The sequence below is a fragment of the Piliocolobus tephrosceles genome, chromosome 14, assembly GCF_002776525.5.
Source record: "Piliocolobus tephrosceles isolate RC106 chromosome 14, ASM277652v3, whole genome shotgun sequence".
Classification (NCBI taxonomy): Eukaryota; Metazoa; Chordata; class Mammalia; order Primates; family Cercopithecidae; genus Piliocolobus; species Piliocolobus tephrosceles.
In genome coordinates, this window is record NC_045447.1 from 8003099 (window position 1) to 8025719 (window position 22621).

Consider the following 22621-nt stretch of genomic DNA (forward strand, 5'->3'; position numbering starts at 1 on the left):
AAAGTCCAGGCTATTTTTTTAAAAGGAATAAAATTCTGACACATGCTACACCACGGATGAACCTTAAACCATGCTAAGTGAAATCACAGACACGGGAGGACACATACTGTAAGATTCCATGAATCCTAGATATGGAAGTCCCTAGATAGGCAAGTTCATAGAGATAGGAGGTAGAAGGGTGGCTCCTAGGGGGCTGAGGGGAGCCGGGAATGGGGAGCTAACGTTTAATGAGGACAGAGGTTCCATTCAGGATGGTGAGAAAGTCCTGGAGATGGATAGCGGTGATAGTCCTGCAGCAATGTGAATGTACTAACACCACCGCACACCTAAACACTGTCAAAATGATATATGTTATGTCTATTTGACAATTTTCAAAGCTTTCAGGCCAGGCACGGTGGCTCACGCCTATAATCCCAGCACCTTGGGAGGCCGAGGTGGGCAGATCACCTGAGGTCAGGAGTTTGAGACCATCCTGGCCAACATGGTGAAACTCATCTCTACTAAAAATATAAAAATGAGCTGGGCGTGGTGGCACATGCCTGCGATCCCAGCTACTCGGGAGGCTGAGGCAGGAGAATCGCTTGAACCCGGGAGGCGGAGATGACAGTGAGCCGAGATCGTGCCACTGCACTCCAGCCTGGGCAACAGAGTGACTCCATCTCAGAAATAAAGAAATAAATGAAAATAAAAAAAATTAAAGCTTTCAACGGGAGAGTAAAACTGGCACAATACCTGAGCCACCACTGCCTGCCATCGTCAGTTTTTTTTGCCTTCCCCGCACAGAAGGTAGCATGTGCTTGGGAAACAGCTGTGCTGATTCATTGCTGTGAGGCTCTGGATAAGCCACTTAATCTTTTGGTACCCATATGCCCTGATCAGCACAAAAGCTAATTTAACCCCAATTCCCTGGTCGTCCCTTCTGGAATGGATAGATGAGCCGTGTTTGCAGAACACAGTGAGCTTAAAAACAGGTATCACATCCACCCTGGGCACCACTCAGATTGGCAGGCTTGAAAACGGGGGTCTCTAAGGGGAGCGAGGGAGGGGCAACTAGGCACGGAGAAGCCAGGAGAGGAATCGGGAAGCCAGGGGCTCTGACGCTAGCACTTGGAGCTCCTTTAGGGAAGAAAACGGCCTTCTGGACTCCCAGGTGGCCAAAGCCAGCAGAGGCCCAGAAATATTTGCTGAATGGAAATGAACTAAGCCAAGAGAGACTGAGCCCGTTCGTGTCAACCCTGCAGAAGCCGCTGTGAGGGCACAGTGGGAAGTTAGGGGGTGAAACTGAGTGGAATCATATATAGCAACTAGCAGATGCCTGGCATGCAGTACACACTCAACCTTGGATGGCGATTTGGATCTGGAATTATGAGGGGATGACACCTAGAATTACATCTGAGTGCTCAACCCAGCCCTTCTGACTTTGCGCTCCCCTATAAAATGGGGAACGAGCGTTCTTCCCACTAGTCCCTTGGGGGCTTTATGCAACCCACAAGAAAGAAGACGAAATTAACATACTTGGTAAATCACAAAACATAACCACATTTAGTTTGAAATGTCTCATCTTACATTAAAAAGCACAGTGGTTCCCAGTTGGGTGAACAAAAGAACCCAGTGCTGTGGGCAGGAGAGCAGCTGGGCAAAACACCAAAAATTCCAAAAACGTATCATCTCTGTGATGCACAATTTAATCCACATTAATGGGTTTATCCTAAGGAAAGAATTGGTCACATAGGTACGAGTTCACCTACAATGTGTAGGTATGAGGCTGTTCATTCCCGGGTTGTGGGGGACGTGGTGGTGTTGTGGGGGGTACAGATAATCAGATAATTAGATAATCAGGGGGCATGGTCATCCCCTTATTAAACTGATGCCTCTGAATCTTAATTGACAGAAAACAGAACAGCCATAACATCTTGTCACGGAAATACTTAGGGGCCAAGACAATGACAGCGTGTGATCCTATTTGGTTTTTAACTAGGTTTGTAAACAGGTAGATAGATTAGATGGATAAATGATAGATAAATAGATAGATAAATAGATGATAGATAATTTTTATATAATTTATAAGAACATACAAAGAATCTGCATGAATCATGTATAAATAATATATATTCTATCTATACATAGCATACATATACTACATATAGGTGTGTGTGATATATATAGTGTGTGTGTATAGAGTATGAAAAGATACATGCCCAAATGCAAAATCTGGTTATTCTTAGCTACTGGTATTATGAGAGTATTTTTTTAACTTGCCAAATCCCTAATTTTCCCACAGAGAATAGATATCATTTGCGCGATTTTTTAAAGCAAATGCATTCGAGATCAAGTTACCTCTGCACATTCCCCCACCCCATCATGTTCCCTGCCCCATGACCACCACCTCAGTGGCCCCAGGACTTACCCTGGACCACCAGCTCCACATCCCGATGCCGAGAGCCGGCCGTGTTGGTGGCCACACACCGGTACCTCCCCGCGTGCTCCTGCAACGCTCGGTCAAGGTGGAGGCTGCCATCCGCTCGGATGGAATGCCGGCTACCAGGTGGGAGCTGGTGGGGGTGAGGAAGCACCAGCTTAGCCTCGGACCTCACTCAGAGACAGCTGAGAGAGAACCCTTGGGAAACTACGCTGCCCATCGAGCCAGCAGGGAGCAGCCAGGACTGAGAGTCTGGGGGCTCAGAGAAGGCTGAGGAGCTCTGTGAGTCCCTGCCGAGTGGCCAGTCAAGCCCTCCAGAGACCCTGCAAGGCTGGGTGGGCCTGACCCCTGCATACCCTGACCCCACCTCTCCCTCGGCCCACTGGACCAGGGTGGGCCTGACCCAAGCTGGGCCCACGAGAGTCTCTCCTGGGAATGCAGAGTTGGGAAGGCACCTCTCTGTAGCCTGCAGGGCACAGGGACCCAGTGTGTCTGAGACCAGGCAGAAGAATTGAGGAAAGGGAAGAGGTAATGAAAGAGTCAATAGAAGACGGCAAACAGAAGAACACCAAGAAAATCAAATGGACGTGAACTGATTGATAAGGCAACCACTGTGCGTTTGGCATGCACTGGTATTTGGAGCAGAAAGTAAACTGCACAGGTCACATCCCTGCTCTGGAATCATAAGAAGCGGAGAGACCACCGCATCGACACTGGGCCTCCACTAAATCCCTGCTCCCTGGCCCACAGCACTCCTGAGGCACACGATTCCCCTGCAGAGTTCCCAGGGGTCCAGCAGCCATGACCCATCTGACAGCCAGCAGGACTTTAAAGGGCAGCAAACACCATCAGTGTATTATCAGAAAAGGTTCTGAAATGGGGCTAAAAAGAGGGCAGAAGGAAGAGGACACTTCCAGGAGGGGAAACAGCCAAGCAGAGACCGGGGTGTGGCTGTGACAGCCCCCTCCTTCCCCAGGTGCCACGGCCCACCGCACCCAGAGGAGCCCAGCACTCACCGGCCGGCCATCCTTGAGCCAGTGCCTTTCCGGGAGGGGCCGCCCAGCCAGGACGATGCAGGGTAAGGACACAGGCTGCCCCTCCAGGACCCGGACAGTGGGGGCGCTGCTGGCGATCTGTGGCGGGGCTGTGGGGAGAGGAGCTGGTGTCAGCCACAATAGGTGCCCTGGGTGGTTGTCTGGGGGACAGAGGTTCCTGCTCCCCTCTCCCTCCCCAGGAAACTGGGAGATGGCATCAGAATTGGGGATCCTAAAGGGTCACAGGACCCCCAGGACATTGCCCAGGATGCAGGGGCACAGGTGCTGCTCTTGGAGAATTTGGCTGTGGATTCATTTATTCCAACAGATGGGCCAGAAGAGTCTCCCTGGAGGCGCCCACAGCCTTGCTGTGCCCCCAGGGAGCACCTGCCCCCCACCTCCCAGGGCCCTCGGATCCACCAGCGAACCGTGACCAGTGACGATGAGCTGGGCCTCGGCTTGGACCTTCCCAAAGACGTTTCGAGCTTCACAGACATACGAGGCCTGGTCTTCTGGGGCCACATCTGAGGGGCATGAGAGAGGCAGGTGTGACTGCCAAGGCACACCACAGCTGCAACCCCCAAGGACTCCAGTTCCCCAGGTGCAGAGACAGCCCCTGGGCATGGCCTGGCCTTACAGAGGTTCAGGAAGGAAGGCTGGGATGGCAGAGAGGGAAGGGGTGAGGGACACGGCTAGACCTTGGAAGGGTGAGAAAGCCTCAGTTTGCTCATCTGTGGAATGGGGGTAATTGGCCTGTATCTTGTGGTGTGATTGGGAGGAGTTGACATAGTGCCTGCCCTCGGGCCTGGCGTGTAGTACACAGTGGGTGGTGGGGTAGGTGCAGTAGTAATTATGGTAACCATAGCAGTGTACACGTGTGTGACAGCAGGTGGCAAGAACTGTGCTAAGCACTTAGTACAGATTATCCACACAACAGCCCCTTAAAGTGGGCTGTCAATCAGCCAGGTGGCTAGTAGGTTTCATGGTCATGATTATGACCAGGGTCAGCGTAGTGGAATGACTTGGCCAGAGCCACCCAGCCGAAGTGTTGACGGCGTATCAGCCTCTGCTCTATGGTCAGTGCTGGGGGTCAGGGTCTTGCTCTCGGCCACTGGCCTGGGGGTTTGGGGTGTCAGAGGCCATCCTGTCTCCCTGCCCACCCCCCACCAGCCCCAATCTCTTACTTTCAAAGAACAGCACTCCCGAATCCGGCTGCCGAGACCTGCTGCCTCGCCCGGCCCCCTGCCTGAGTCCCAGAGGCTGGCCGTCTCCACGGCGCCAGGTGACCATCGGGGGCGGGCGGCCTGTGGCCCGGCATGCCAAGAGGGCACTCCTCCCCAGTTCCACAGTGACATCCCGGGGCAGCTCCGTCAGCTGGGGTGCATCTGCAGGGAGGTGACCAGTCAACCATGCCCGGAGGCTGGACCTGCTCAGTGGCAGGTCCCCAAGGAATTGCCTCCCTCTACTCCCCCTGCACTATTGCCCTTGTGAACCTGGGGGCCGACTCCTGTCCAGGGCTCCAGGGTCAACCTGAGCAGAGTGGCCTCCAGCCCTGGAGAGCTCTTGGGATGAGGCAGAGGGAGTGACTCGTGGGATGGTGCGTGGGGTCTACAGGGGCCTGGCTTTGCCCCAGAGGCTAAGGAGAGCAGCAGACCAACTCCCCACTCCTGGCTGTGACACCTCCCGGGAAGCCCCTCCAAGGGGCTGCAAGGTGTGTTTCTGAGTCTGACTGTGACCTGCTGACACAGGAGCTGAGGGTGAGCCTTCACTTCTACCCCTGCCTACCCTCCCCTACCCCTCGCCTCCTCCTGGGCCAGAGGGGCTTCCTCTTGGAGGTGTCCTGAGCTCCCCTCTGATGCTTAACCCCCTGGCCTAAGCCAGGCCCACTTCTGTGGAGGGGAGCATGGCCTGGGGGGCCTGGTGGGACTCAGCTGCCATTTCCATAGCCCGTTCTGTGGCCGCCACCCCAAACAGCCAGCGTCGTGGGGGATTATGGGTCTTCTTCGCCCTCTTCTCTAGAGCTTGCCCTGTTGGCTCAACTATTTTGTAAAGAGCATACAGAATTAAAACTTGCTTGTTATAAATAACGTGACCTTATACATTAGGGTCTGAACTGGGCCATTCGAGAGTGAAAAGGGGCTGTATTAACAGTGACCCCAGGACAACTGGCTAAACAAGAACTGTCCTGGAAACCAGGAGGTATAAGACATTCTAATACACAAAGGGCAGAAATTCTCCTTATTCTTGCTCCACACACCCCAAATCCCACGCCCTTCCCTAAGGTAACCACTGTCAATAGCTTACAGTGTTTCTTCCACATCTTTTTTTTCTTTTCCTAAGCACCACTTGACTTTTATAATCAGGAGAAGAAAAAAAAAGAAGTTATTTCCCAAAACAGAAACTCAAGATCCTGTCTCTCCTTCAGCAGGCCAGGAGCAGGTCCAAGCCAAGTGGGTCCAGGTCCTTTCCTCAGCAGCCTCTGGCCACTGTCCTCAGGTCCTTGTCCCAGGCCCCTGCAGCAGGGAGGTCCCTGGCCCCCCCCCCCCTTTTTTTTAACCCTTTGAGTCTGGCACCATGGAAAAGCCTCTATCTCCTTGTTCTTTCCATTTGTCTCCAGAAATATCCTTCATCCATCCAAATCATGACAGCAAATTTCCCTCCTAGCCTCAGGGATTAGAGAAGTTCCAGGGAGATATAAACACAACTTGGAAAGTTACTGCGAGGAGGAAGACAGTCTTGGACCCGACCTCAGACACCACCCTTTCTCATTGGGGTCTGGCAGCCGCCGAAGCTCAGAATCCCAGAATCCCAGAAAGCCTTTGCTTGGGCCCGCCCTAGACAAGGTCACTGTTCCGGCAGAGCCCTGGCCACCACCAGGGATACAGCTTTGCCACACCTCACCTACCCCGAGCAGAACACCACAACAGCCTACCTTCCCCAGCTGCACCCAGCCCGACCGCAGAACCCAGCTCCAGCCTCCTGCTCCAAGCATGCCTCTGATCCCTCTCCTCCCAGATCACTTTCAATTCCCTGCCCTCCTTAGCCCCGAACAGCCCTGCTTTGTCTCCTGACTCTGGTTTGTTTTTGTTTGTTTTGAGACAGAGTCTCGCTCTGTCGCCCAGGCTGGAGTGCAGTAGCGCAATCTCGGCTCCCTGCGACCTCTGCCTCCTGGGTTCAACATGGGGAAACCCCGTCTCTACTAAAAAAAAAAATACATTAATTAGCCAGGTACGGTGTTGGGCATCTGTAATCCCAGCTACCCAGGAGGTTGAAGCAGGAGAATCACTTGAACCCAGCAGGCAGAGGTTGGAGGGAGCCGAGATAGCGCCACTGCACTCCAGCCTGAGTGACGGAGCAAGACTCTGTCTCCAAAAAAAAGACAAAGGGAGAGAGAGAGATGGTGGGGTCTCGCTCTATCATCCAGACTGGAGCACAGTGGCGCAATCATAGCTCACTGCAGCCTCGAGGCTCAAGTGTAAAGGGTACCATTTGGCATCCCCAAGTAACAGGCATGAAGACCAGCACCAGACAGGTGATGATGGATGGAAGGAAGGAAGGAAGGAAGGAAGGAAGGAAGGAAGGAAGGAAGGAAGGAAGGAAGGAAGGAAGGAAGGAAGGAGCTTATCTAGGGCAGAAGGAAGAAAGGGAGGGAGGGAGGCAAGGAGGGAGTGAAGGAGGGAGACAGGGAGGAAGGGAGGAGCTCATCTAGGGCAGGTTCAAAGGGAAAGGGGTAACTAACTTCCTGCTTGCAGGTGAGGCTGCTGACCAACTGCAGGAGGCGCTCTCAGAGCTGCTGAGGGTGAGAGCACAGACCAAGCTGGTCAGACCACACTCCCCTCCCTGGGAATTTCCAGGGGAAAGGCCCTGGTGAAGTCAGATGACAGAGGTGGTGACTCCCCTGCCCCTGCTGCTCCCCCAGCGAAAGGGACACTGGCCTGAAGTCCCCCACTCTGCCTCTGCCTCGCTGGGCATGCGGGAATGAGCCCCAGCCTCACTCTGGGCCTCAGTTTACCCATCTGGAAGGCAGTAACTCTATTTTCACTTTGGTCCCAGTACCTTACAGCTGTAGGACTCCTTATCACTGCCTGGAGAGCCCGCACCCCTAGCTGCTGCCCCCCACCCAGGGCTGTGGCTCAGAGCGCGGGGGCAGGCCTGGGGGAGTGCAGCCAGCTCCAGAAGAGGCCCCTGCGACTCAGTTTGCCAGGAGGAGGGAGGAGTCTCAGGCCTGAAGACTGTGCAGATGGGCAAAGTGGACCCTGGGGAGGGGTCTCCATAGCCCCCTTTCCTGAGGACTTGGGGAACGCTTTTCCCACAGAGGGAATCCTGTGACTGGACCTAGGGTGGCAGCTCTGCTGGTCAGGGCCACAAGATGCCTTTACTCCTCTTCCTCCATAAAGAAACATGGAAAATTATATTTCTTTATGCTATTTCTATATGCTATTCGTAAAATATAAGAAATTATATTTCTTTATATTATATGTCTTTGTGCACTGGCACAAAGACATGAACGATGCAGGCTGGATTTGTCTTTATTCACTATTGGTCATTTTTTCTTCTGATTTTAAAAAGAAATCAAAATTAGAAAAGCATCCTGGACCCCTACAAGTGCAGGGCCTTCTGCCAGTACCTGCTGTGCCTGATGGAGAAGTCACCTAACCATGGCCCCCTCATCACAGAGCCCGGTCCATTTCTTCCCAACTCCCCTCCCCCAAGGCTGGCCAGAGAGTCTTTAGTGTCTAAAACAGCACATCTCCTTGTTCCCCAGCTCAGCCCCCAGCAACCAGGAGCTTCCAGGATGGGACTAAGAAGCAGGGACTGAAATGAGAGGACAGAAAGAGGAGGCATATCCATTTAGTCCGGGCGCACTGGCTCACACCTGTAATCCCAGCACTTTGGGAGCCCGAGGTGGGCGGGTCATCTGAGGTCAGGAGTTCAAGACCAGCCTGGCCAACATGGAGAAACCCCATCTCTACAAAAAATACAAAAATTAGCCAGGCATGGTGGTGCATGCCTGTAATCCCAGCTACTCGGGAGGCTGAGGCAAGAGGATCACTTGCACCCGGGAGGCGGAGGTTACAGTGAGCCAAGATCGCACCATTGCGCTACGGTCTGGGTGACAGAATAAGACTCCATCTCAAAAAAAAAAAAAGAGGACACACATTCATTTAGAGAGGAATCAAGTAAAGCACACACCACAGCTCAGGGCACTGAACTCAGGAGGAGGTGCCACACACAGTCAGGCAACCAGCCATGTGACGAGTCATCCCGCCTCACCAAGTGCTGGTCAGTTCACCCAGCCTGGACACAGGTTTTGGGGGGAGGGTGCTCACATGCATTGATTATTTATTCCATACAAGCCCTGAGCGAAGCACGTTCTCAGGAAGCCTCTCGAGGGCCCTGTGAGCACAGCTCTGCTACCACCCTCCCCGTTTCACAGACGAGGGAAGTGAGGCTCCAAGAGGTAAATAATGCAGGCAAATACCAGCGGACCTGGGCATGGAGCCTAGGACTCCTGATTGGCAGATGCCAGGCTCGGAAGATAATCCACCACTGCCTCGCAGGCTGGTCGACAATTGCAGGTCCTCCTGGCACAGAGGAGTAGAGTGCCTCCCTTCCTATGCCCCAGACACTACCAGGAAGCCAGCTCCCAGCTCAACAGCAGGAAGCAGGCACAGTATACACCTGTTCCTGACCTCTGCCAGCTTGGCTAGGAAGGCTGGACCACAGCTGCCACCCAGATAGGCAGAAAATTTCATTTCCCACCACTGCTGCCAGACCAGCTCACCCCAGACCTACAGGTGCTGGGCCATTGTCCATCCTTTCCCTGACCTAGTTAGCCCAGAAACTCTGCCACAGGGACATGGCTCCGAGGTCAACAGCAGACAGGCAAAGGAACAGGTTTAGGCGGGCACTCAGCTTGGATCCCAAAGAAATACGACTCTGGGCCAGGCACAGTGGCTCATCTCTATAACCCCAGCACTTTGGGAGGTTGAGGCGGCTAGATCACCTGAGGTCAGGAGTTTGAGACCAGCCCAAACAACATGGTGAAACCCCGTCTCTACTAAAAATACAAAAATTAGCTGGGCATGGTGGTGCACACCTCTAATCCCAGCTACTCAGGAGGCTAAGGTGGGAGAATCGCTTGAACCTAGGAGGTAGAGGTTGCAGTGAGCTGAGATTGCGCCACTGCACCACACTCCAGCCCGGGCAACAGAGCGAGACTCCATCTCAAAAAAAAAAAAAAGAAAGAAAGAAAGAAATATGGCTCTGCTTCAAATAAGTCAGATGCTGAGCAAAAGATGACAAAGCCCATCACAACACTAGGTGCGCCCTCCCGGGAGCACCCTATCTGCTCACCCAGAACCTCTAATACCAGTGTCAGCAGCTGGATCACAGCTCACGTGCCACAGGCCTTCTTTTTCTCTTGCTCACACAACATCTCATTTTGGCAATGAGGAGCCTGAGCCTTGGAGAGGGGAAGTAGCACCCAGGCCCACTCTGCTGGTGAGCATCAGACTCAAGGCCAGGGGCTGAAGGCGCAAGACCCTTGGTTCAGATCCCACCTCTGCCACTCAACAGCTGTGTGATCTTGGTGAAGGCACACAACCTCTCTGTGCCTTGTTTTCCCCATCTGTAAAGGGGATGATGATAGCTCTGTCTCCAAGGGTTGTTGTGAGGGTTACACGAGCCAGCAACAAAATGTGCTCTGGGCTAGTGCCAGCACCCGGCGAACACCTCAGAAGTGCCAGCTCGTGTTTCTGTGGCTGTCCTTATCAGGCTCCTGAGCCCATGGCCCCGCCTAGCCTACCTGAGAACCCAGCCACAGTGGAAAAGTCTGAGTACACTGCCCTCCTCCTGGAAACCTCTCACCAGCCCCCTCAGGGCACAGCCCAAACTCCTCTGCAGCTCCCCAGGTGGGGACTGACTGGTATCAGGTGGCAGCCGTGTGCCCACCGTCTCTCTGCCTCACTTCTCTTGCCGTGGGGAGGGCTGCACATGCTGTTCCCTTTGCCTGGAACACTGTTCCTAGCTCATCCTCTTTCTGGGTGCTTCTGGATTCAGTTTAGACATCGCCTCCTCCAAGAAGTCTTCCTGGGATTAGCCTTCTCTGGGCACCCACAGCCCCTGAGGATGCAACTTCCAGCCACTCGGTGCCCTGTGCATGCTCATTGCCTGTCCTCTGTTCTCTCTGCCTGAGCTCATGAGCAACACAAGGGCTGGTGCTATGTCTCACCTGCCCTGTGTCCCCAGCACAGGGCCTGGCACACAAGCACCTGGTGACCCTGTGTTGGAAGAATGAAAGACAGAACAAGCGAACGAAGGCTAAGAGCACCCCAAGACTGAGAGGATCTCAACCCTGAGACAGCACAACCCCCCCAGGTCAGACCCTCCTACCTATGCCTACTCCAGCCAGAGCCTGGCCCGTCTTGGGAGCTCCTCAGCTGCCCCACCCAGCCCTGGCCCAGCCTGGCCCATTCAGCCCAGACCAGCACATTCTCGATTCTCTGCGCTTCCCTAGAACTCCAGCACCCGCCTCTCCCACCATGGCTTCAGCAAACACTTAGAGCCTGATCTGTCCCAGCTCTGTGTGCCAAGGAGCTGTACCCACAGCTTCTGAGCAAGTCCCAGTGCCAGGAACTCCGACCTGGAACGGAGACATCCCGGAAGTCACAGCTGAGGCCATGCACTGGTCACCATGGAATCTGGACTCCACATCTGAAAACAAGTCGAAGACAACCCCCCTCCCCCGATTTACTAAGCAATCACTATGGGCCCAACCCTGTGCTAACAGAGCCTCACTGAATCCTCACAGCAACCCACAGAGGGGAGTAGTGCAGTCAGCCTCACTTTACAGATGGGAAACTGAGGGAAACTAAGGCTCCATGACATCACCAAGGCACACAGGTGGGGACAGAGACGAGACTCAAATTCAGGTCTCATCCCGAGCTGAACCAAACTGTCTGTGGTGGGCCTCCAAGCTGGTCCCAGTGATCCCTGCCTCCTGGTCTTCACACCCGTGGGTAGCCCCTCCCACACACACTGCACCGGGGTTGCTCTGTGGGACCAATAGAACAGGGCAGAAGCAATGGCTTGTTACTTCCAAGACTGTGGCTTCCCTCTGAGATTCTCTCTCTCTCTTTTTCTCTGGGAGCCTCCTGTCAACAGCCCCATGTGTGAGCCTGGAGTGGATCCCCTAAGCCCAGGCAAACCTTGAGATGACTGTGGCCCTAGCCGAGATATTGATTTCAATCTCAGGATGGACCTTGAGCCAGAATTACCCAGCCAAGCCACTTTCAGATTCTTGATCCTCAGACTGTGAAATAAATACTTATTGTTTAAGCCGCACAATTTGGGGGCTATGTGTTACCCAGCAAGAGCTGATGCATGCACCACCTCCCCTGGACGGGGGTGGTGCATGCTCAGGATCCACATGACGCCATCCACACTGGCCACTGGTGTGGGAGAGCTTTCCCTCCCTACTCAGAAGCAGGCAGAAGGCTGGGAAAGGAGAATGGGCAGGGGAGGGGGAGTCAAGGTGTACACTCACGTCCAACCGCCAGCTGGATTTCTGCAGAGGCGTCACCCAACTCATTGACAGCCCGGCAGGTGTAGATGCCAGCATCTCTCTCCTGAGCCACCGGGATCCGCAGCTTCCCAGAGCTGGAGCCCTCAGGGGCCAGGATCACTTCAAGACCCCCTGGACCAAAGGGGATAAAGCATCAGGCCGGTGTCCCTGTTACCATGGAGACCAGGGTGGGAGGTTGCTCCAGCCTGACCCTGGGCTCCTGCAGCTCCACAAGGTTGGGGCCTGGGGGACGGTGGGTGGAGGCAGGTTTAAGCCCCAAGGTCCGGACCCCTGGGTCCAGTCATGCAGGGGGCTTGGGCCTTCTCTCTGTTGAACAGGGTTGGGGCTAAGCCAGGCCCTGCATGACAGGCTCATCGCCCAAGAACTCCACGTCTGGACCTCCCCGCTGGTGTCCGCTCCTCTACCCCAGGTCCAGGCTGAGATCTGGGTCAGTTCTGGGAGGGGCCTGGGGAACCCTGAGCCCTCCCTCATTTTTCTTTTTCTTTCTTTCTTTCTTTTTTTTTTTTTGAGACAGTCTTCTTCTGTTGCCTAGGCTGGAGTGCTGTGGCATGATCTCGGCTCACTGCAACTTCCACCTCCTGGATTCAAGCAATTACCCTACTTCAGTCTCCCAAGTAGCTGGGATTATAGGCGCAAACCACCACACTCACCTAATTTTTTATATTTTTGGTAGAGACAGGGTTTCACCATTTTGGCCAGGCTGGTCTCAAACTCCTGACCTCAGGTGATCCGCCCACCTCGCGCTCTCAAAGTGCTGGGATTACAGGCATGAGCCACCGCGCCTGGCCCCTCCCTCATGTTTCTTGCCTGACTTCCATCCACCCCTGAGGCCTAATGGATACCCCTGATCCTAACCATCCTTTTAAATTTAATTTCATTTTTATTTTATTTATCGTAGAAAAATATGTGTAACATAAAACTGACGATCTGAACCATTTTTAGGTGTGCATTTTTAGCTCAGCAGCATCCAGTACATTCACACGGTTGCGTGGCCATCACTGGCCTCCACAAAACTGTTTGCATCTCTCTAAACAGAAACTCCATACCTATTCAACACTAACTCCCCGTGTTCTCCTCTCCCCAGTCCCTGGCGAACACACCGCTCCATCTTTTCGTCTCTATGAATTTGACGTCTCTAGGTAACTCACATAAGTGGAATCAGAGAGTATTTGTCTTTTTGTGTCTGGCTGACTTCACCTAGAATACAGTCCACCTAGCAGGACGTCCATGTAGCACGTGTCAGAATCTCCTTCCTTCTGAAGATGGAAGAATAGCTCATGGTTAGGTCACCTTTTAAAAAGGGGCCCTAGGGCTGGGTTGATAGGGCTCTTGGCCAGAATATGCAGTGAAGAAGGAATCCAGAAGCCTGTGCCACCCACTTGCTTGTGACCCTAAAAAAATAAAAGCTCAACGCTGAGCTAATATCACCTGCCCTGCCTTTCTCAGAGTCAGGGTGAGGCTCTGACGAGGTCCCAAGCAGCCGCTGCAAGGAATGGAGCACGACCAGGTGGGAGGGGACAGTATTGCTGACCCCAGTGGACCTTTCAGAGGGAGCCCAGAGTACTGCTCCCAGAAAGACCCAGTGCAACCCCAGCACCTGTCCGTCAAACTCCAGCCTGGCAGCAGGCACCATGAAAATGCTCTGTCCATGACCTCAGGGCCTCAGGACAACCCTGTCATTATTACTGTCATTTCCAGATAATCACATCATCGTCGGCACTATCACTAAGAATGCCAAGCACGGCACATGTGCCAGGCTTGTTCTAAAACCTTTGCACATATGGTCGGGCACAGTGGCTCACGCCTGTCATTCCAGCACTTTGGGAAACCGAGGTGAGTGGATCATCTGAGGTCAGGAGTTCCAGACTAGCCTGTCAAACATGGTAAAACCCCATCTCTACTAAAAATACAAAAATTAGCCAGGCCTGGTGGCACACGCCTGTAACTCCAGCTACTCCAGAGGCTGAGGCACGAGAATCCCTTGAACCCAGGAGGTGGAGGCTGCAGTGAGCCGAGACTGCACCACTGCATACCAGCCAGTGTGAGACTCTGTCTCAAAAAAATCAATCAATAAATAAAACAAAAAATAAAATAAAATAAAATAAACCTTTGCACATATGAACTCATTTAATCCTCACGCAATCTTTGATTTTCCAGATGAGGAAACTGAGGCTCAGAGATGCCAAGTCACTTGCCCAAGGTCACCCAGGGAAGCCAGAATTCAAATCTGGGTCTGGCCCAGTGCTGCTCTGAATACCTACGAAAGCTGTGTCAACACAGGCTGGGGGTGAGGGTCGGGGAGCTGGAACCCACCAGCTCTGACACTGGCTGTGGGTCGGGGCGGGGGGACTGGAACCTGCCAGTTCTCCCCAGACTCCTCATTCAGAACACCCCCCACCTCCCTCCAACCCCCTGCTTTCTGGAAAGCTGTTCCTTCAGGGCCCTTCCCCACCAACACACCTCTATACCAGATGACTCGGGGTGGGGGGACCCCGGACGCCTCACACACCAGCACAGCCTCCTCCCCAACGGCCACCAGCACCACGGCATTTACAGCAGAGACTGAAGGTGGGTCTGCATGGGGAAGAGATGCAGAATTTGGGACCAACCCTCAAAGGTCATAAAGAAAATCTTCCACAGCTTCAGGGAGCCCTCTCCCTCATCCCAGCTCTTGCCACACCAGCCTCCTTGCCGCCCCTGGAGCACCGCAGTTTCAATGGCCCCTCCCCGTCCCTCCACCTGCAACCCTGTTCCCACAGTGACCCTAAGGCAAGGGTCACTGCCTCAGAGAGGTCATGACCGAGTCCTGGGCGTGGCAGCTGCTTCTCTCGCCCCCAGCACACATCCCTCCCTCGCACCAGCAGGCTGTCTGTTCTTCACAGCACCTTCAGCATCAGGAAGCATCCCATTGGCCTGTGTATGCCTCCTCCTTAGAATAGCAGCTCCACCCAGACAGGGACCATGGTTCACTGCTATGCCCCCAGTGCAGTACGTAACAGATAAATGCTCCATAAATACTGACGGACGGCAGGGAGGGAGGGAGGGAGGGAAGGAGGCTCCTCTCCTGCAATGTGATGCTCATGGCTCGGGTACCTGTGTAATAGAGGGTGACTGTCTCCTGGTCAGTGCCAACCTCATTAGTCGCCTGGCAACTGTAATTCCCAGCATCTTCTGGGGCTACCCCCTGAATAATCAAGGTTCCCTGCGCATCCACATGGATTCTGGAATCACACCATAGAAACACATCAGGTCACACAAGGGGTTGCTTCACAGTCATCATTAATAACAAATTAACAATGCCACTCGCGACGACCATTCTGTACTGATGGCTTGCTCTAGGCCTGTGCTGAGCACTTTATGTACATTTTATTCACGAGGCTCAGAGAGGTAAGACCACTTGCCCAAGGTCACACAGCCTGAATGGTGGGGGCGGGATTCGGGCGCAGGTCCGCACAGCAAGAATGGTGGGGGCGGGATTCAGATACAGTTCTGCAGAGCCTGAATGGTGGGGGCGGGACTCCGGCGCAGGTCCGCACAGCCTGAATGGTGGGGGCGGGATTCGGGGGCGGGACTCCGGCGCAGGTCTGCACAGCCTGAATGGTGGGGACGGGATTCGGGGGCGGGACTTGGGCGCAGGTCTGCACAGCCTGAATGGTGGGGGCGGGACTCTGGCGCTGGGCCGCACGGCCTGAACGATGGCGGCAGGATTCGGGGGCAGGTCCGCACAGCCTGAGTCCCGGAGCACTGAGCCCACACGGTGGCATCATGTTTCCAAAGTCATCTCACTCCCAAGTCTCAAATGATCCCAGGAGCAAGGAAGGCAAATGCTACTCCCTCATTTACACGTAGGAAGGCCAAGGCCCAGAGAGGTCCCCTGGGAGTCCTGCCCCTCACCTGCTGTCCTCCTGTAGGGTTTGGCCCTCACGGCTCCAGGAGATGTGGGGTGTGGGGTACCCAGAGGCTGAGCAGCTGACCTTCACCTCCACACCTTGGGAGAAGTGCTGGGAGCTGGTGTGGATGCTGACCTGTGGGGCCTCTATGACCCAAAAAGTGGACGGATGAGGATGAGCCCATCAGCGCAGCCGTGCCTTCCCAGGCAGCCAGCCCCGGCCCTTCCCCTCCCACAGTCACAGATGGGCAAGACAGAGAAAGCAAAGACCCCAGAGGGCTTCAGTCCCCCAGGGGTGGCTTCTCTGGGAACTGGGTAGACCAGGCGGCCACCAAGCACATCCCCAGGCCACATGGAGGCTGATTTTCCAACAATCCCAGCCTGGAGCCCTGTGCTCCTGGAACACCCACTCCAGGCTGAGCACTCTGGGGAGCCTTAGGGAGATGTCAGGCAGCTGCCCGGGCTGGGAATGGCTCCTGTCTCCAGTGACCTTGAGGTTGACCCCAAGGCCTGCCCTACTATTGGCCCCAAGCTTAGGTTCTTACCTGGCCTTTTGGAAACTACGAACAACAGGCTGGTCAGACTCAAACAGAGCTCACAGGCTCGCACATCTAGAAACAGCAACCACAGCCCTCCCACGCTGGCGGCAGACACCGCTGGTGGATCCCCTCTTTCCTGCAGAGCCTAGACACAGCCTCAGAATCCTGCCCAACACACTCCAGCAGCCGCTCAAAAGCCACTGGCACAAGAGAGAACACTTGTTCAACATCCTTGTTTTTACACTTGGGGAGGAGGCTCTGTCTAGATTCTCGGTAGACCTGAGGCCATACCCGGATCTTTTTTTTTTTTTTTTTTTTTTTGAGACAGAGTCTGGCTCTGTCGCCCAGGCTGGAGTGCAGTGGTCGGATCTCAGCTCACTGCAAGCTCCGCCTCCCAGGTTTATGCCATTCTCCTGCCTCAGCCTCCGGAGTAGCTGGGACTACAGGTGCCCGCCACCTCGCCCGGCTAGTTTTTTGTATTTTTTAGTAGAGACGGGGTTTCACCGGGTTAGCCAGGATCATACCCGGATCTTAAAACTCCCGTATGGGTGCCCTTGGCACTGCCTCCTCCACCCCCATCTAGTCAGTGCTGCCCGATCTCTGCCAAATACATCTGACTTCTGAGCTTCCACAAGGTTCCAGTATTCAGTCCCTGCCCTACATATTCAGCAAGGTGCAGTGGGGAGTGGGGAACAATGGAGGGGCTCGATGGCACAGAAAAAAGGACAAGACACAGTGAAATTGGCTTGGCCTACAGCAGCAGAAATTTAAGTTAGATATTAGGAGGAACTTTCCAGCAGTGAGAGTCATTAGACTTTGACTAGGAGGCTACAGAATTCTCTCTCCCTGAAAGTTCAAAAAACATTGAAAGGGCTGCTGTCGCCCACCAGAGACAATGTCTGAGCAGAGGGAGGGAGTCACGGCTTCTGGGGTAAACACTAGGTCGAGTGTTGAACTAGGGAACAGCAGCAGCAGAATGAGCCTCACCTCGCACCAGGAGCCAGACGGATGCCCTTGTGACCCCATTGGCGTTGCTGGCCATGCACTGGTACCTCCCGCCATCTGTGGGGATGATGCCGCTGACCTCCAGGGACTGGTCAGCCAGCTGGGCGACTCGGCCCGTCGAGGCCGGCAGGACTCGCCAGTCCCGGACCCACGTCAGGTTGTAGGGGGCCTCGCCTAGGACCTGGCAGGATAGGACAGCAGTCTCCCCTGGGGACATGGTCACGTTGGGAGCAGGGACCAGCTGCGGCGGGGGATCTGCAGGGACACGAGCACAGGAGGAACCGAGGAGCTGAGGCAAGGGCGGGGGTCATCATGTAAGCCCAGATGCTGCCTAGACCTGGGACCCTGCTCTGACCCCACGCTGAGGTGCAGGTTGGCCGGAACCAGATCGTTCAGGACATGTCAGCCAGCAGCATGGGTGACCAGCATCTGCTCACCATAGGGCATCACCCCAGTGGGAGGTCATTTCTCCCACCACCATTATACACCCGCCAGGGGCTGCACGATACACGCCTGCTCTCCAAATAACAGCCAGTGCAATGTGCAACAAGCCGGACGCCCATCTTCGTGCCTCTGAGTCGAAGATGCCACGCGGAGGAATAAAGCCTTGGAAATCTCCAGCCAGGGGAAGAGAGCAATGTGTTCAAAACGATTCTCTGTACCAACGGCAGGGCTATTTATAGCAGCCAAATATGCCCCCAAGGAGGAAAGCACTAAGCAAACTGCTATCTGGATAGCAAAAAGCCACAAGAAGTGGCGAGATCAGAGACTGCTGAACATAGAAAAAAACCGAAAAGGAAGTAAATCAAATGGCAGAATGGAGGGATTACAAGTTATTTTGATCTTCTCTTTGGTTGTTTATATTTTTCCAGCCTCCCTGCAAGGAGCATGTGTAGTTTCTGGCTGTCTATGTAGAATGGCTGATCTTTCCACACTTATGGGTTCCTTTTTTTTCTCTACAAAGCAGCTTGCATTCGTAATTTTTAAAATAAAACCAATTTCATTTGGAGACAGTCTGTGGTGTTTCCAACCTCCCCAGCTCGATGGCACCATCCTGGCCAGGACTTGGAGGCACAAAGGTTGTCCCGACCACGAGATGGACAGCGGCCCCTGAAAGCTGAACCCCAAGAAGTCAGAGCTGGGATCAAAGCTGGGCAGGGCAGGAAGACCCAAGCCACGTCCTCAGCCTTCCTCCAGCTGAGACCCACAGGCCGTTCCTGGGTGAGACAGCCACAAAGGAGGGGCAGCAGGCAGGTGGCAGCCTGGGTAGCCAGATGCGGGATGACGAACAGTCCCGGTAGCTGGCTGGAGACTCACGGGGAGGAAATCCTAGGTGGAAGAACCCAGAAAGAGGGTAAGGAAGGGGTACATGGAGGGGCCCCAAGGGACTGACCTGTGACGACAATCTGGGCCTTTGCTCGCCCGATCCCAGCCCTGCTGATGGCTGTGCACTCGTACATGCCCTCCTCGGCCTTGGAGGCCCGCGGGATCTCCCAGCTGCTGTTTCCTGACTGCCTGTGAACAGGGAACAGTAGGAGACGCACAATCACCGGTCAGGGTCTCCTCGGCCTCATCTGTCCCTCAGGACTTCAGTCCCCTGAATCCTGCCCAAAGGGGAGACCCCAATTCCCCTGTGAGACGCGGTAAGAAGATGTACACCGCCAAGTACATGGACAGTCCATGACATGCTGTGTGACTTGGAGTCAGGGCCTTACTCTCTCCGAGTCCTGGGCTCCCATCCTTCCTGCTCTGACACCCACGGCTGGGCCCTGCATGGGCTGAGTTTTCGCGGAGCTAAGGAAGGCCCCCGGCTTCTTCACCAGCTGATGGCCCAGCAGTGGTGGGAGTCTCACGACAAACTTCTCCATCCCTGGCTGCACTGGAAGTCCCAGACTGGGCTGCCCAGGAGGACAGTGACAGAGACCAAGGTCTCTCTCCTGCCACCCACTCCCCTGAGATCCCTCCCGGGCCTCAGCAGCCAGAAGCCCTGTGGCTGGGGACAATCAGCTGCCATGGGCCACTCACTGAAAGTGCCTCTCTTCGCCCAGCCTGGCTTCACCTCGCCACAGCTGCAGCCGGAAGGGAAGGGCGCTGTGCACCGAACAGGAGACCAGCAGGGGCTGGTGCAGGTAGCCATGGATCCTGGGGGCCATGCTGACGAGGGGAGCGCCTGTAGGCAGGGACCAGGACTCAGAATGTCTCCCCACCGCCCCCTCACCACACCCTGTGACACAGAGACCCGTAGGGATGTACCAGCAGCCAGGAGGCCAGGATTCAACCCCTGGCTCCACCATTTGGTGGTCACCACTCTAAGCTCAGTTTTCACCTCTGCAAAATGGGGTGATCATGGTACCATCCTCCCCGTGTTGTCCTGAGGAGCTGGTGAGAAGTGGTGCATGGAGAACTCGTGGCACAATACATGTGGCATCACCAGTTTCCCTAGGCACAGCTCCTGGGGCTTTTGCGGTTTATTAGACTATTCAACTCAAGACTGGCCAGCCCGGACCAGGCCCTTCTGCTGCACCGTCTCAATTGTATGAAATCTGATGAAATGCTACCAACTAGGATTAGGTTCCCCAAGGGTAGGGTGGGTTTGTGCAATTGCTTCTCTGCCTAGAACATCAGTTTTACCCAACTTTGTTGGAAATAAGCCTTTTCATTTAAAAATTAGCCCACCAGTCCAGGCGCAGTGGCTCACACCTGTAATCCCAGCACTTTGGGAGGTGGAGGTGGGCAGATCACGAGGTCAGGAGTTCAAGACCAGCCTGGCCAACATGGTGAAACCTTGTCTCTACTAAAAATACAAAACTTAGCTGGGCATGGTGGCATATTCCTGTAATCCCAGCGACTACTCAGGAGGCTGAGGCAGGAGAATTGTTTGAACTGGGATCCGGGAGGTGGAGGATGCAGTGAGCCAAGATCGTACCACTACACTCCAGCCTGGGCTACAGAGAGAGACCCCATCTCAAAAAAAAAAAAAAAAAAACACACACACAGCTAGAGGATGGGTATAAATGCAACATTCACACACATTTTTGAGATAAAACTAGAGACTTCAATAAAATCTCATAGCTTGTAATGAGCCCTATGGGACCCCAATCAGACGCCACTGCCCCCCTGGCCTGAGCCTGGTCTTGGAGTGACACAGTCCCTTCCCTTGGCTATTGGAATTACTTCAATGGAGAAGTCTGAGAAACTGCCCCGCAGGGTTGGCCATGGCCCATCAGAGCTGGGTGCTCCCTGGCAAGGGCTCAATCTTTGTGTCACCATCTCCCCATCCCCGCCAGCAGAGGAGCCCAGCAGAGATGCTCTGGGGGTGAGACAATGCACTAGACCTCCTTGGAGCCCAGGCTGGGGATGGGCAGGCAGCGGTGACATCATGCTCCAGGCTCCCTGCCACATCTGTCCCGGGGGGGAGGGGTGTCCGACCATCCAGCCACGTCCTCGGCTGTGTGCAAAGCCGTCGCCGCTCACCCACGCACCCTGGGAGCCTCTGCCAAGCCAGCTTGGGCTCCCCATTTCCATGAGCTAAAAGGGACCGCCCTCATCTCTCCAAACCCAGAGCCACCTGCTACAAGGCAAAATCCCAGCCTTCCAGACCTGGAGGGCAGGGAAGGAAACAAAAATCCAAACCAAATCCCTCCCCCAACTCCAATCTAGAGCTGAGATAGAGAACAAAAGCCAGAGCTAAACTCCAAACTCTTGGATCCATCTGAAACAACAGGGGAAAGAAAACAGAGGCTGTTATTCCCCCTGCTGAAATTCCTTCCTGAAAGTTCCTCCTCAAGGCTGCAAAGGCCAAGGGAAGAGAGGCCCCGGGACCACAGCAGGGGAGTGGAAGCTGGGAGGCTGGAAAGAATAGGTCTCCAGCTCTCCTGCCCAGCCCTGCCCTGCCCCACCCAGGTCCTCAAAGTCCTCTAGCAACCATGGGCACCATGGGCACGAGGGGCACCATGGCCAGCCTCAAGAGCTGGCCCTTCTTCCCCTCCCTGCATCCCTATTTGAAGTGGACAGAGGAGGATGCCTCTCACTGAGATCCCCCACAAAGAAGTGCTAGAATGTTAGTGACATCCACCTTTGTAAGCTCCCCTCAGGCCACCTCCAGGGCAGGGAGACAGTGAGCAGGAGAAAGGCAATGAAGCCAGCAGGCCAGATGGCCAGTGGCTCTAGACATCCCTGCTAGGCAGGGGCAGATCTGAAAGGCCAAAGATCCACCCTTCTCCCTGGGAGCTTCCAGCCTGAACAGTGAGACTTCAGGGACACTCAGGAAACCAGCAAAAAGCCACACATATGGGAACCAACAGACAATGGCCAAAGATTAGAGGACAAAGCGACCTGTTCCTGCAATGATGCAACAGTAACAGCAGCTGCCACACTGGAGGGCCCTTGCCCACAAATGGATACGTTCTGAGTGTGGCCGCTGAGGACCCAAATGCTGTCTTGTTGTGTGCATTAGCCTGGGCACCCCCAGGGCAGCCCTATGAGCCAGGTGGGCTCAGTTTCCTTATCTATGAAGTGGGGACACACCTCAGAAAAGCTATAAGCATCAGTGAGCTAGCACATGGCAGGAGCCTGGCCCAGGACTGCCCCCATGGAAAGTGTCCAAATGGTGACTTAGATGATTGTGATTATGACAGTGATTGTGATTATGGAAGAGCAAATGCCCATGTCTTCCCTGCCCATTGCTGTGTCTGCAGTGCCTAGCACCATGACTGGTACATAGTAGATACTCACGATGAATGCTGAATAGATGGGTGGATGGGTGGGTGGACAGGTGGGTGGATGAATGGGTGGATAGATGAATAAACAGATGGATAGATAGGTGAATTAATAGTGAATGGGTGGGTAGATGGATGGGTGACTGAATGGGTGAGTGGATGGATGAATGGATAGATGGGTGGGTGGGTGGATGCATGAGTGGGTGAGTGGATGGATGAATGAATGGGTAAGTGGATGGATGCATGAATGGGTAAATGGATGGGTGAGTGAATGGGTGGGTGGATGGATGAATAGGTGAGTCAATGGATGCATGATTGGGTGGTTGGATGAGTGGATGAATGGGTAGGTAGATGGATAGGTGAGTGAATGGGTGGGTGGATAGGTAATGAATGGGTGGGTGGATGGATGAATAGGTGAGTCAATGGATGC

The 22621-nt window shown here is 54.4% G+C and overlaps 1 protein-coding gene across 1 annotated transcript in view; it reads right to left on the reverse strand.

The window, feature by feature from the left end:
• HMCN2 (hemicentin 2) overlaps positions 1–22621 on the reverse strand; it is a 172740-nt gene that overhangs the window by 114608 nt on the left and 35511 nt on the right. Inside the window, exons 9-19 of the mRNA XM_026457114.1 lie at positions 19499–19643; positions 18867–18988; positions 17456–17728; positions 15935–16076; positions 15134–15261; positions 14501–14614; positions 12002–12151; positions 4638–4838; positions 3882–3977; positions 3436–3563; positions 2408–2552 (exon numbers count right to left, since the gene is read on the reverse strand). Of these exons, the coding sequence (XP_026312899.1) occupies positions 2408–2552; positions 3436–3563; positions 3882–3977; positions 4638–4838; positions 12002–12151; positions 14501–14614; positions 15134–15261; positions 15935–16076; positions 17456–17728; positions 18867–18988; positions 19499–19643 (1644 nt within the window). The remainder of the gene's footprint in view (positions 1–2407; positions 2553–3435; positions 3564–3881; positions 3978–4637; positions 4839–12001; positions 12152–14500; positions 14615–15133; positions 15262–15934; positions 16077–17455; positions 17729–18866; positions 18989–19498; positions 19644–22621) is intronic.